We start from the raw sequence: 13,975 nt of genomic DNA on the forward strand, positions 1-13,975 counted from the left end.
CTAGAAGCAGGCTGGCAACGGGATTGTAAAGCAGGAAAAGATGGAGGCAGGGTGAGGTGAGGTAAGGTGAGGTAAGGTGAGGTGAAGGACGGGAGGAAGGAGTCGAGATTCCAGGTGCGATACCTTATCTTCCTCTTCTTTCCTCTCTTGTTCTTTTTCTCTCTTTCCTCTTTCTTCATTGTTCCCTTCCATCTGAGCTGAGGTATCGCCTTCCTCAAATTCCATGAGCATTGGGTGGTAACTTTCCCAGGAAATTCTTGACATAGCCAACCCAGTTCAATTCCCCCCACTTTACCTCTCTGCTCTCATCCTCACAACGAGTGCGTCCAAGTATTCTACCCCAATTATCCTAATAAACGATATGAATATATCGAAAAGCAAGGCCCAATGGAGCGACCTACCCCAGGAAATCAGAGACAAGATTCTCGAATACGTCCCTGGAAGATTCGCAGGCATTTGCAGGGACTGGCAAAACGCCATCGAGCCAAGAAACTTCCGGACCCTTCAAGTCGGTTCGGACGAAGAGTCACTAAGAATACTATCCAAGACATTCCATAATAAGTACTGGCGACAAATTTACGTTGAGCACATCTGGTTCAAAATCGAGTTACCGGACCATTGCAGCAAGAATCGTTCGAGACCTCAGACTCACGAAGAGACTGCAGCGGACCGGGGATGCTTCGCCACCGCCATCTACTTCCTTTTCTGTGTTCTCGAAGCCTAGAAGGATGTCGATTCAGCTGGCAAGCCAACATACCCAAGTATCAACTTGGAGATCAGTGCCTCTTCGCCAAACGATGTCGGCAATTCGTGCGGAAGAGAAGGGCTCTTGGACAATTGGCAGCAAGAGAAGCGATACGTGCTTGCCCCAATTAGCCTTACGGATTTCAGTCTTCCCTACGTCAACTGCATCACCGGGTTGAGCATCCTGCGTCGAAATATGCGCAGAATACAATTAGCCCCCTTTGCAGCAATTCTGTCAGAGTATCTACCGAGATTGCGCACGATTCACTTCGAACCTTGGAGGCATCTTAATACACGAGAACAAAACTCTTCAGACAATGGTACAGTAGTGAAAGCCAGCCTATCTTCTACCCCATCTCTTAGCATTATATGGGAGACTCTCTGATATCTGAAATAGACTTGACGACGATGCTGGCAATCTGGTCACATCCAGAGGAAGCACCGTTATCAAAAATCCACATATTCGAGCACGGCGATCTACACATGCTCTATAACCGGCCCCTATCAGCCCCGAGAGGCTTGGTCGGAGCTCTGTTCATTCGCAGTCTCGATTTAGAGGAGCTTGTCATCTGCAACATCGTTGATGCCACACACTTCTTTGCCGCCTGCACGAGAAGAAGACGCATACCTATATCGCCTCTGCCATGGCAGCGTCTGCGTGTTCTGATGATGACATCCCAGGATATTTCTTCCCGCAAGCAGCCCGAGCTCATCAACACTCTTCTTTCCCAAGCTGGCAGAGTCGCGAAGCAAATGCCGGAACTCCGTGTAATGGAATTATACGGTGTCTGGCGAGAATCAGCTGGAGTTTTCCGATACCTCGTCACTGGAAATTCTGCAGAGATTAGTTGGGTCAGCACGTGGGAGTTCAAGCTGGGAGACGAACCCAAGTATATTTGGTGGGACGTCGCGCAACTCAGAGAGGACCGGCTGGTACTCCAGTTCGCACCTGAGAGGCACCTGCGTACTTATGACGACCCATCTCACTTTGTCCACCAGTGGTTGGTGACTCAGGGTCTGGCTCCTCATTCCCCTTTATTCGCAGCTCTTGTACACGATAACCTCCCGGATCCTCTTCGTCGTATTTTGGGAGTTCCAAACGTCCTCGAAGTTCTAAATAAAGTAAAGAGCGAACGGTCTGAAGTTGACAAAGGGATGGTCTACGACACTCTGTCGGAGTATTTGAGAACAATGGGTACAAGGAGTGCAATGGAAAAATGCAAGGGCTTATCTGGTGTTGTCTTTCCTGCGAATCCATGTGGCAAGGGAAAGGGTCTTTGACGGCCTCTGACAATTGAAATCCCATTCGGGGCTTTGTTTGCCTTCGTCGTCAACAAGCGGCCCTTGTCCCATGCAGCTGGGGGCATAGCGAGAACAACTGCTTCGAGCGCAAGCGTTTCTTTCAACCCTCGTTTAGTTGCCAACTTGAGCTGGAGCATTGCAAGAGTGGTGAGCGGATGAATAACAATAAATGAACCATTTTCCGTCAGCTTTGCAATATGGCCAAGTAACCACTATCAACTCCAAGAGCCCGGTAAAATTCACCAATTCGACAACAGCGTCATCTGTCTCCGAGCAAGTTTGAGTAGCATCGAAGAGACCCGGTTTTCAAAATGTGTATCAACTTATGGCGCAGGTATTATTGCACGAAACCATCTGGATATACGCTGAACGATGGCGAAAAACAAACACACCCTTTGCCGGACAGAAGAATTGATGGCCATCATTTGGTTAAAGAAGAAGACAATGTCTACAGGGAGAACATTCAGCATGGTTTTCAAGAGGTACCACGCAGAAAACATATCCATTGGGTCTTCAACTTGATTCGGTGCGCTCATCTGCACGCAACGGATTGCATAAACGGGCCCTGTCGAGGAGTCTTGGTTCAGATAATGGACGGAGAATGCTACTTCTGTACCGGCAACGTCGATGCGTACTTTGAGAGCCCCGACGAAGTAATGCAATCAATTCCCAGAACCATTAGGCTCCCAGGCCCCGGTGTCAATTTGGAGGCCATCCGGGCTCACAAATTCATAATCTACCGCGAGAATTACCTCCGCCAGCTACTCAGACTTTCCTTGACGGTGCTATCGAAACCTTTTCCCGTGGAAGCCGAGAGCCGGGAGTGGGAAATGGAGATCTCGTCCGCTTGGCCCGAGATCTGGTGCAAGCTGTTGCGGACACACATTGGGCATAACGTATTCCACTGCGACTGCAAGCCCATGGACGAGGTGTGGCGCGTGAACCCTGCCTTTGCCATGAGGAAGAATGAAGCAGCTCATATCCTCGAGGACATGGCGTATAGGACCGAGGAAGCTGGAACGCTCGAGGCCTTTGCCGAGGAGATTCGGGGGCATGTTTTCGATGAGGAAGAGGAAGTGTGGGAACTCACCACGGGGCCGACCGAGAGGGCGATCAACCTGGAGAATATGCACAACGATAAGCGTGACTTTCCTGGTCACCAGGTGGCGTTCGTGGGTTTGAACAGAGATACCTACGGACGCCGCCTACACAAGCTATTAGAGAGGGCGGAGCGGGCCCGCAACGCCATCTCAGAGCGAGGCTCGGACGAGTCCCAGAAACACCCATCGAGCGCGTACTGGCACTCCCACAGGATGCCCTGGCTGGGCAAAGAAGACTGGAGCCGCGCCGTGCGGCGCCGCTTCCACTTCCTCTCCTGGCTGTACAACTTCCTCGCCCTGGACGCCGGCCTGGACGAGCAGATCATGATGTACATTGGCGGCGCCCTACTCGCCGTGCTCAACCCGTGGCCGAACCCGCACTACGAGAACCACACCTCGCACCCGGCGTACCTGACCCTGGACCCCGACCTCGCCGCCGCCGACCTCATCCAGGAGTGCGTCTACTGGGTCGAGCACCACTGGCCCATCCTTCCGCACAGCACCCGACCGACCGACAGGCTCGGTCTGATGCTCAAAACGGGCCTCGATCTCTTTGAGGTGATAAACCGCAACACGGCAATTGCGCTCGCGGACATAAGGGCGCGGAACCGGTCGGCGGACGCCAGGACCACGATGTACGCCGTGCTGCCCGCGACGGCCATCGCCGACGGCTCGCCGAACTGCAATATCTGCATGTCTCCCTGGAACGAGTACCCGAACCACGAGCCCGTCATGTTGCCCTGCTGCTCGCAGTACGTTGGGCGCAAGTGCCTCAAGAGCTGGCTGGCGCTTCGGGACCTCCGCGGGGCCCGCGACAGGCGTGACGAGACGGAGGAGACGTGGGCGGCGGAGTTTAGCTGTCCCTTGTGTAGATCGAAGATTGGGGCGCATTTCTCGCCGAATATCAGGCAGGGCGGGCCGGCGGATACGAGGGATTTCAGTTTCTATGCCTGTCTACGGGCGTATGCGAATCCTGATGGGTATTGGGATAATCGACCGGCACAGTGGGGTGCTTGATTAGAGTGGCGGTTTGGTTTTTCGTTTTGGAATCATGGTTGTGACGCTGTTAAATAGACCGACTCTTTTGAGAGTATATCGAGGTGACGGGAGAAAGCTAACTTGGGGCTGGAGGTAAATTCATGTTGAGGCCTGGCTGTTGCGATGCGTAGATGTATGAGACGAGAACGTGATCCCTTTTGATCGGCGAATCCATGATGATTGATCATAAGGCATAGCCTTCCTAAAAGTTCCAAGTGAAGTTGCGAGGTGTGTGGCAAACTAAGTGTGTCTGTGGACGGAGATGTGTTCGGGTCTCTTCTAAGAAGAACGGTTCAGCCATAACTCGAAAACGTGAAACCGAGATCGACTTAAACGCACCAATTGTTGGCGAAATCCTCAGGCTCATGCTCATTTTGGATTTATAACATTCATTTCTCTTATTCTGAGTGTACTGTGCTGCCAAAGGTCTTGGCATAGAGCAGTTGATCGTGTTGGTCGTTGCGAATTATTACCCCTGATACGGACAATTGACCCAAGGCTGCAACGCCAACGGAACGGCATCGGGGACCGTGCATAAAGCGTGAATCAATATCCCAAGTCCCTTATAGCCTAAGGTAAGGACCTATGTTGCTTGCCTAGGGCGCAGACATACCGTCTCCTCTGTGGCAATGAAAAGCAAGTGGAAAATGAAACTTTCCTAAATAGACATGCCGTCGTTCGGCCGGAGCAGATATGGGAAGGCGCATCACGGTTAACATTGTTCACTGATTATGGGAAACTTCATGTATTTTAACTGTAATGCTATTGATGATCTCGCTAGGGTCGGAGATCTTGGCGTGTTGAGAGATTGATTCGGCCAAAGTTGACGTCTACCTCGCAAGTTCGTCCGGCAGTGAGTTGTAATAATTGTCCACCAGCCTAGCCTTGCACCGCAGTCCACCCTTCAAAATCTCAAAAATCCTTCCATATTTGATTCACTTCTACTCGCGATCTCCGGCCCTGCCTCCGTATTTTGACAATTTCGGCGCCATGCAATCCTGGATGCATTTATTCCACGTGAGAGCGAGAAACAGCGATGGGGTGCAGCGGAAGAAGCATTCTCCCTGTGAATTTCGTTAGCTACTAAAATAAACCTCGGGTAACATGAAATCAAGAAGTTTTTTTTCGTACATCCTGAGGTGAAGTTTATTAGCTTTCGTGTTCATGCGCAAAATGTGTTTTGTCTAGATATTTATATCGGAACTGCAGGAGAGGTTACAGGTCTGGGACTTACAATTGGAACCGTCATCGCCGAAGAAAGGTCATCGGAGATGTCCGCCGGGATAGAGAATTTGTCTTTTTGGATGGGGGAAGCTGTACTGGCTGCAACAAGCAGGCCGAGTACGGCCGTGAAGGATGTTGTAAGCTGCATTGTCGGGAATTTGTATGGGTGGTGGTGACTTGAGGAATCTTGATTTTTGGATGAAGCGTGGAGATATAAAGGAGAAAGCCTAGAATTTTGATGGATGAAGGAGAATGTTGGCTTTATACTACCAAATCCCCATCATGGTTGCCAGGACTCGGGAGAGAAGTGGACAGGTCAGTAAGGTTGATTTGCGTCGAAATTGTATTGTTTACTCGTGACTCTGAACCGATACATTGGATAACAAGACGATTGGCTTCATGAAGCTGACCTGAGGATACTTACGGCATATTATTTACGCTTTGGCGAGCCAGAGGGCGAGAAGGTATGGCAACTCCGACCTTGACAGCATCACCGGCCATCTGCCCGTCCGGGTGTTGCACCACACAACTGGTGCGTCTGGACGGCCTCAGGGGGTGCCCTTTCCTGCACGATGAAAGGGTCCTCATACAGGGTGAACTTGGCGATACATGGCAAAAGGGTAATTGTGTACAGACATACTCACAGAGGGTGAACTTTCCCAAGTTTTCATATCCAGTCTACATCATGACATTTCTTTACTTCTGAGGTGATTTCAATTTGGGTCTAAGAAGACACTTCTAACATCAAGTTACTTTCTTGTTGAAGTTGTGTATCATTTTCGTAGGCCTAAAGTAATGGTCAGGTTCGAATAATCCCAATCAGCCTTGATAAAAGAAGAGAGTTGAGGCAACTAACATGTGCAATAGAAAGGGAATTTAGTATGACTCGGCGCACTTGGTATCTGTTTGCTGAACTATTAGGGTTGAACAATATCAACAGTAAACATATAGAGTGCTTGTTAGATGGTTGTGAAGTAAACACTTCCTTCAACCAGACAGAGAACAATGCCCTTGTCCCCCCTTATACATTGTTCAAGCAGAACGACCCAAGGTCGTTGCTCACTACCCAACGCCGTTTCCTGCCTGAAGTAATGAGCTTAAATAATGGGAGAATCCATTGTCAAACTCCCTGAATCCATTATACTCACACCCAAGTCCATCACACACCCCCAAACTACCTCGCCGCAAGTCCAAATACGCATCCAAACACGCGCTCAGAAACATACTAGCTCACACCCCACAAACCTTACAAAATGCATACTCTTAGCTGCTTGACCTCTCTGCTGTGCAGGGCCCAGCGCCAGGTTGAGTTTGACCAAGCTCTGGACTATGTATCCCCCTCTGTCTCTACCCATAGAAGACCCTCTGGCATCATCTTCCTCCTCCTTGCTAAGCTATCGACAGCTTACAGGGGACGCCACGGTAGGCCTCGGCGAGGATTCAGAGCTGGACGGCTCAGGCTCCACATCGTCTCAGTCTGTAGACTCACTTGCTTTTGACCAAACCCAGATCGGCGTCTCTCAGTGGCTTAGAGAGGTCGAGGCCGCAACAGGTACTCTCAGAGCCCGCAACCCGGATCCAGCCTCGGCTTCACCCAGTCAGGACTTGCCTTCTAGTAGTCATGCCGGAAACCAGTCCAGATGGTCTCATTCTACAGACTCGCTTGCACATGAGGGGCCGCCAAATGACTTTTCTTTCTGGGACCGAGAGACCGAAACCGAAACAGGTAGCCCGCCATCCGAGTCCAACAGCGAGAGCATCTCTTCTAGCGGTGAGTCGACGCATGGAGAAGCTGCTGGAGACCTAGACGGTGAGCATGATACGAGAGAAATCCCCCAAGTTAACCACGTCGCTTTAGCCTTGCTGGTGAGCAGGGACGATAGTACTCTTGCCAGGCTGCACGGGGATGAGCACCCCGAATTCCACCTGCCAACTCCCGCTACGTTGTTGAGCCGTAGAGCCACCTGGCATGGGGATGAGACTGGAACGGCTCAAGCTTTGGAGGTGTATGAATATGGCCCAGGTGATGCTACAGTTGTCCAGATTAGTGCAGCCTCAGGGGCTGGCGAAGTTCCTGCCAGGAACGACCCCAAGCGCCAGGGTGGAGTTTGGGATGTCAAGTTTTGAAGGGATTCCTTCTGGTATAGGGGATGATATTGTATGCTGGATTTACTCTGGGTCGAGTTTGTAAGATCAAAAAAAGAAAAAAAAAGTCATTGGTTGGTATTCTCCCATTTGAAGGAGCCGGGTTAGTACAGTGATCAAACTGACATGTAGAAGACAAGTTGAAAAAGTTAGCCAATTTGAGGTGAGCAGATAGGATCAAGAAGTGAGAAGAGAAAGTATGGTGCCCTGTGAAATCTGTGTGAATTGTGGAAGTTGGGCTCTATGTATTAAATACACTCAAGACCGCGAGCCCAGAACCTTCCCTTTGCCTCGTGAGGCCAATGCTTTTTCGACGTGACACAATTCCAGATCTTTGTTCCCATCCCATACCCATACGCCAGAAACCAAAAAGCTTTTGTGTCAGATGAAAATCTATCAGACACCATATGAGTCTTTCTCCCTCATTTATTTACTCTTTCCAGCACCGCCGGCCGCCTTCTTCTTCAGAGCCTCCTGGTTCCTGCACCACTCGTCCCAAGCCTTCTTCATCTCCAGCTGCGTCGGCGATGCTTCCTCCACATCCCCAATAATGGCATCAACAGCAGCCCGGTCACCCTTGCTGGCGTGGAATACGCCAGAAGCAGCGATCAGGCAGGCAGGCACCGCGGCCTTGGCGTGAGACTTTGTCTCGCCGGCCTTGAGCTCAGCGTAGACGCCCTTCAGGATCTCGACTGCCTCTGGAAGGTCGGCCTCCGTCGACTTGCCGCCTCCACCAGACCTCGCCTTGCGCGCACGCTTCTGGTAGTCCTTGACCAGCTCGAACGCACGATCAGAGAGCGTCTTGATGGTCGACGTGCGGACGAGCTGCAGCAGCGGCTGCAGTATCGCCAGCGTCGTCGGGCTGCCCGCCTCGTTGCGCACAAAGATCTCGAGCAGGTCCAGCACGCGCCGTTTAAAGTTGACGACGGACTCCTTGGCGGCCTTGCGCTCCTTCTTTTTGCTCGGCGCCGCCTTTTGGCGCTGCTTGAAAACCTCGGCCAGCTTGCCGTCCAGCTCCAGCATGTCGTCGTCGCCCATGTCCGAGTCATTGTCCGATGACTCTGCGTCTTCGTCCTTGTCGAGGCGGTGGCTGTTAAGAATTTGACCGAGAGCGTCGTCGAGGTCTGCGAGGTTCTGTGCTTCCTCGTCGTCTGCCACTTCATCCGATCCGGATTCTCCTTCATCATCATCGTTCTCCTCATCATCGCCGGCCTCAAGAGCGTCGAATTCGACGTTGGAGTCTACCTCAGCGTCAGAACCGGCCTCATCGTCGGACTCGTCTTCCTCGTCCTCTTCCATGTCTTCAACGTCCATATCATCGGCGTCGACGTCAAAGAGCGACTGCTGGCCCTTGGCGCTCTCGTCGGCGGAAAGGACGTCCAGCAACAGCTCCAGCGCCTTGGGAGAGACTTTGCTACTAAAGTAGCCAAACACCCGCTGCGAGATCTCACGTAGAAGCGAAGACTGCTGGGAGACGAGTGAAAGCAAGATCTCGACCAAAAATTCCGCAGCGCCTTCCTCGTCCGTCTGCAGGCGACTCTGGTACTCCTTAAGATCGCTCAGAAGCTGGAACGCATCCGGCTCCTCGTTGTAGAGCTGGAAGATGGCGATGGCGTGAAGCAGCGCCAAGCCCTGTGAAATCTTGATCTCGTCCGTCGAGCTCTCGCTAGCGGAGGCACTCTTCTTCATGAGCTTCTCCAACCGCTTCCGTGCTGCGTTAACCTCCTTCTTCATCTCTCCCTCCATACGAATGTAGTCTGGGTTGATCGACTGCACCGCCGTGCAAAGGTAGTTGGCGTCCTCGGCCTTGCGCGAGAGCTTCGCAAAGGCCGACTGAAGCCGGCTTCTGCTCAGCTCCGTTACTAGCGAGTTTGCGTTCTCCGGAATCCATATGGGCTTGGCATATGCGAGAGACGTCAGCTCCTGAAGCGCAGGTTCTGGTGCCGAGGTGGTCAAGCGGAAGATGTATTCAATGTAAACGCGAAGGTCAAGCTTAACCGAGTTAATGTCCTTTCTGTGTAATAGTCAGCATCAAGCTCAAGTCATTCTGCAGAATAAGGAAACGAGGCTCGACGCACGATGTCGTGGAAGTCTTCATGACAGGCCCGCTAAGAACCTGGATAACATCCTCGCCGGTATCGGCCTTCACATGCTGAAGAATCTTGTCTACCGTCTTGCTCTTGGTCATGACATCGAATCGATACAGTCCATTGTTATTAATCAGGTTGTCGAGAATGATGCCAGTGGCCTCAGGATGCGCCGCAGAAGTCTCCTCGACGACCTTCAATGTCTTCAATGCTGCACGGTGAAGGAAGCGGTCCTCCTGGGATGCCTGGTTGATGAGGCATGTCATTAGATTCCTGCTGAAGAGGACGTCGAGGAGGTCGTCGATATCGGCGTAGCTCTGAAGCATCTTTTGGAAGACCAGGAAGCCCCTGAACTTTTGTCCCTCGGTGGCGGTCTTGGCAAAGAAGTTGTCTGTGATGTCTCGATTAGCCCGGTGTCTTGAAAAGCTGCGACCTTTCAATACTCACCATCAACAACTCGCTTCCAGAACGATCTGAACTCATCGACACCTGCAGGACCTTTGCGCAGGAAGTGTCGCACAATCAGGTCCCACACGAAGTGTAGTTGCGGCGTCCAGTTGGCCTGCTTGTTCTTGACATAGTTGCCCCTCCTCGACTGCTGTTGTTGCTGCTGCTTCTGCTGCTTCTCCACGTCATCCTGCCCGCTCTCCTTCAGGATACCCGCCAGCTCGCCCAGGTTTCTCGAAGAGAGGGGGTGGTGGTGCTTCGCCTTGTCGCCGGTAGTCAATTCGGGGCACTGCTCGAATGCGACAAGCCAGATGCCGACACCCTCGGGGGTCTTGGCCCAGCCGAGCTCGACCAGCTGCTGCAGCACCATCTCGACGCGGGGACGGTCCAGCTGCGCCAAAGCCTGCGCAACGACCCATCCGCACTGCGGCCGCAGCCAAATCTTCTTGCCGCCCAGCTTGACGAGTAGTCTGAGAATCTCGTTCCATCTGTCCGGGCCCTCCTCTTCGAGAAAGAGGATTCTCGCGCGCACGAAGCACTCGAGGCCAAATAGCTGTCCAAAGTACAGGTCTCGCTCCTCCTGGCCCGAAATGTTACCTCCGAAACGCGTCCTCTCCATCAACATCTCCAGCACCTTATCAAACGTCAGACCGGGATACTTGTCGCGGCACAAGTTCCTGGGCGGGCCGAGGAGCTGGCTGAGGATCTCAGTCAAGACGACGCTGTAGCCCAACCTCGACGCCGCTCTACCGCTGGCAAGACCACGGAATAGTCGCCAATCGAGATGTCTCGTCAAACACGCCTCCGTCACGCCCTCATCGTCGAGAAGACTAGAAATGATGGCGCCAGCGGCCTCGAGGCGATCCATTTCGTTCTCGCTGCTGAGGAGGTCGTACAGCTTTGCTTCGCGAACACGGTCCTTGCCGGTCGAGTTCTCGACAAAGAGCTTCTTCTCCAGCAAGATCTTGGGCAGTCTAGTGCCATTGGAGCTGGTAGTGGCGTCGGCGACATCGTTCGAGTCCGGGGGAATTGCTGCCGTCGGCCGATGCGTCGTGGGAGGATTTGGCGCGCTTGTTGGACTCGGCGGCCTTGAGGGCCTCTCTCTCGGCGCGCTTGCGCTTTGCGCTCGCCGTCTTTGTCATTGTGTAGGGCGTTTCCGTTCTATTGCGCTGGAAATCGTCGAGAAAATGGAATAGTAGATTATCGTGGAAATTGGCGAGATTTTCTTTTTCCTTTTGGCGTCCTTAGGTCGCAGAGCGCATACACTGTGATCGCTGCCAGGATCTCGTCCAAAAAGTTTGGAGCGTAAAAAGTTCTGCCAAATGTTACCGCCCGACAAAAAAAAACGGCTTTGACTTCACCTCACCCACGCCCCGCCGATGGTGGGGGTCCCTGCAGGTTTCCACTATTACCCGCGAAAGATCCACAACTCAATCCTGTGCCAGAAATTGAGTGTCACAGTGAGGTGGTGACATTACCTTGTGATGAGGTAGCTTTGAGGGAGAATTTCTCTACTCTCATGTTCCACACTTCTCCTACTGCTCTCCCTAGTTTTGATCATCTTATTTAACGTTATCTCAGACAGTAATATGCACATCTGTAACTTCGCGGTCCCGGGCGTGAAGCTCGCTCATCGGCAGCTTCATCCAGCGTTCCAGTATGTGTACTTGACCGGCTGTTCTTTCACAAATATCTGGAACCTGGCTGACTATTACACTCCGAACGAGGTATTCAAATTGTTTCACGGTATGTCTTTATGCGTTGTTCACTATTTGTTCCAAGATTGGTTGTCTCATACGATCGTGGTCCCCAGGTCTCAGGCTCAACCTGGTCCTGAAGGAGGACAGAGTAGTGAAAGTGGATTTAGATGTTTAGAAGAAAGATACCATGAAGCAACTGAATGATCTCCTCTACTTGAATCTCACTGGTACAATCTGACTGAGCCATCGACGTCGCGTCCAGTTTCACGGCAGAGGTAACAAACAAAGAGCATGTCCAGAGGGTCTATTTCTCCATCGATCGAGGCATAGAATATGTATATACACCATTTTCCTGGAAAGAAAAATCAATGAGGAGCATAAGGACGCTGGAAAGGCAATTATCTGTAGGAAAACTGGGCCCAGACTGGTTCGCAATGACTGCAAGTGGGCGGCTGTTAGGTGAGCGTATATTCCATGCAAGTAATCTGCTTCGGGGCCTGAATCACTGAAGAGAATCGCGCGAAGCCCCCATAGGCCATCAGACTGCAACAAAGGGCATGAGCAGCGCCTGAAGTGTATATGGCCTAGTGGAGGAAGATAATGCCTGGTTTCGGCAAGGAACGCAAGTTCGAATTTGGTGGCCCTACATAATGCCACAGGCAGCTCATTTTTTTGTAATTTTGCTTCTTGCAGATCTCAGTACGACACTCCAAACTCAGTGATCAGACGAGAAACATTACGTTGCGAGGACAGACATAGATGGCTAAGGAGTACCAAGTCGGATAACCTCCAGGGAAAATGAGAAGTGGCCATTATTCCCCTGGACGTCAATCTTTGATATGCCAGCAGAATTTTCGAGGGCAGGCCTGCGAGACAGAGTTGAACCTCGAAATCAGTCTTGCCTATCTCTCCTAAGTGAACTGGACGTCTATTGACATAGCCTGTCTAAGCCGCTCTTCTCTATTGGACCTCAACCTTTCAGAAGATCGAAGATGGCAGCGGGTCAATTCATAACCCCCTGTTTTTTTGCATCTTCAAATGGCTTCGCTTACTTGATAGACGTTATCTGCCTCTATTCCCGAAAAACCGTCGAAACGGCTCAGGATACTACTCACTGATAACGTCTTTCTCCTCTTCATGACCTTCAATCTCCGTGCTCGGCGGGAGGGGCTCCGATTTGGCTCGCCAACAGCCTATCTGATCAAGGACTGGGCGTCAATAACCATTCAATGTAGTTCCATACGACATTTCCATGTCATATCACCCAATCCGCCGTCTTCATTATCAGTCTCGTCCATGCCTTGGAAGCATGAATAAACTTGAGCAATCACCCAATACCTTCCTGTGGATATGTACCCATTCGGCTCCTACCACTATGTGAGGTCACATCCCAAACCTTCTCTCGCAAGTTTCTTAAACTGCACACATAGCTCGAGCTATACCTCGTGATACCCCGTTGTCGTTGGCTCGTTTGAAATGTCAAGTTCCCTCCCTTGAAAAAAGACCCCTCTAATATTTCTTCGAATAGACTTGGTATCTTTTGAACCCAATCACAAAATGGTAAGGCCTCAACTACAAGTGGTGAAGATCGGTTGGTCTATATTACTTCATATACATGGGACAGTTTCCCCTCAAACATACCTCTCCATACTTGCTCCGGTCCGCAGTTGGTAATTGCCCTCCACAAAACGAGTCATAAGAATAGCGAGCTAGAGAAGAAGATGGGAGACAGGAGAAGAATATCCTTCACATGGACGTTGAACAATAGTTAAAGACGTATCTCGAGGGAAGAGTAAACGCCTCTCGGCAGACACCTCTTGTGCCTCGACCACGTTGCCCAAACATAATCTCATCCCAGGAGTAAAAGCAAAGGAAACCTCAACATCTACCTGCTTCTGTTGGCAACCTCGGTGCTGTGCCCTGGTGCCTGGGCAGTGGCTCTCAAAAAGAACGATCCAGCGAAAGGCAAAGGCAATCTCCCAGGCAGGTTTGAGCACATTATCGACGCGTGCTTAAGAGCAACATCAGCGCTACTGACATCAGCAGACCAAGCCGGTGACTTTTATTAAAACCTTGACGCTATTCGAAAGACTCGTCAAACCAGACATTCGTAATCTCACTTGACAGGATTCATCAACTCTCGCACGGGTGAAGCAAGTTTGGCAGGGCAGTGTCCCCTTACAATGCA

At 51.4% G+C, this 13,975-nt stretch overlaps 2 protein-coding genes across 2 annotated transcripts; one reads left to right on the top strand and one right to left on the bottom strand.

Annotated features, from left to right (window-relative positions):
- Positions 1 to 2,636: 2,636 nt before the first annotated feature.
- On the top strand, positions 2,637 to 4,163 carry N0V96_004351 (uncharacterized protein; the record flags this gene model as incomplete). The annotated part of the gene is made up of 1 exon (XM_053188417.2): positions 2,637 to 4,163. The coding sequence occupies one exon, from the start codon at positions 2,637 to 2,639 to the stop codon at positions 4,161 to 4,163; it is 1,527 nt and encodes a 508-aa protein (XP_053054379.1).
- Positions 4,164 to 7,979: 3,816 nt separating this feature from the next.
- On the bottom strand, positions 7,980 to 11,229 carry POL5 (DNA-directed DNA polymerase; the record flags this gene model as incomplete). The annotated part of the gene is made up of 4 exons (XM_065757095.1): positions 7,980 to 9,567; positions 9,632 to 10,031; positions 10,088 to 11,076; positions 11,168 to 11,229. The coding sequence occupies 4 exons, from the start codon at positions 11,227 to 11,229 to the stop codon at positions 7,980 to 7,982; spliced, it is 3,039 nt and encodes a 1,012-aa protein (XP_065614308.1).
- Between the last annotated feature and the right edge of the window lie 2,746 nt (positions 11,230 to 13,975).

The sequence above is a fragment of the Colletotrichum fioriniae genome (genome assembly GCF_027942845.1).
Source record: "Colletotrichum fioriniae strain IMI 355084 chromosome Unknown scaffold_4, whole genome shotgun sequence".
NCBI classification, from domain to species: Eukaryota; Fungi; Ascomycota; class Sordariomycetes; order Glomerellales; family Glomerellaceae; genus Colletotrichum; species Colletotrichum fioriniae.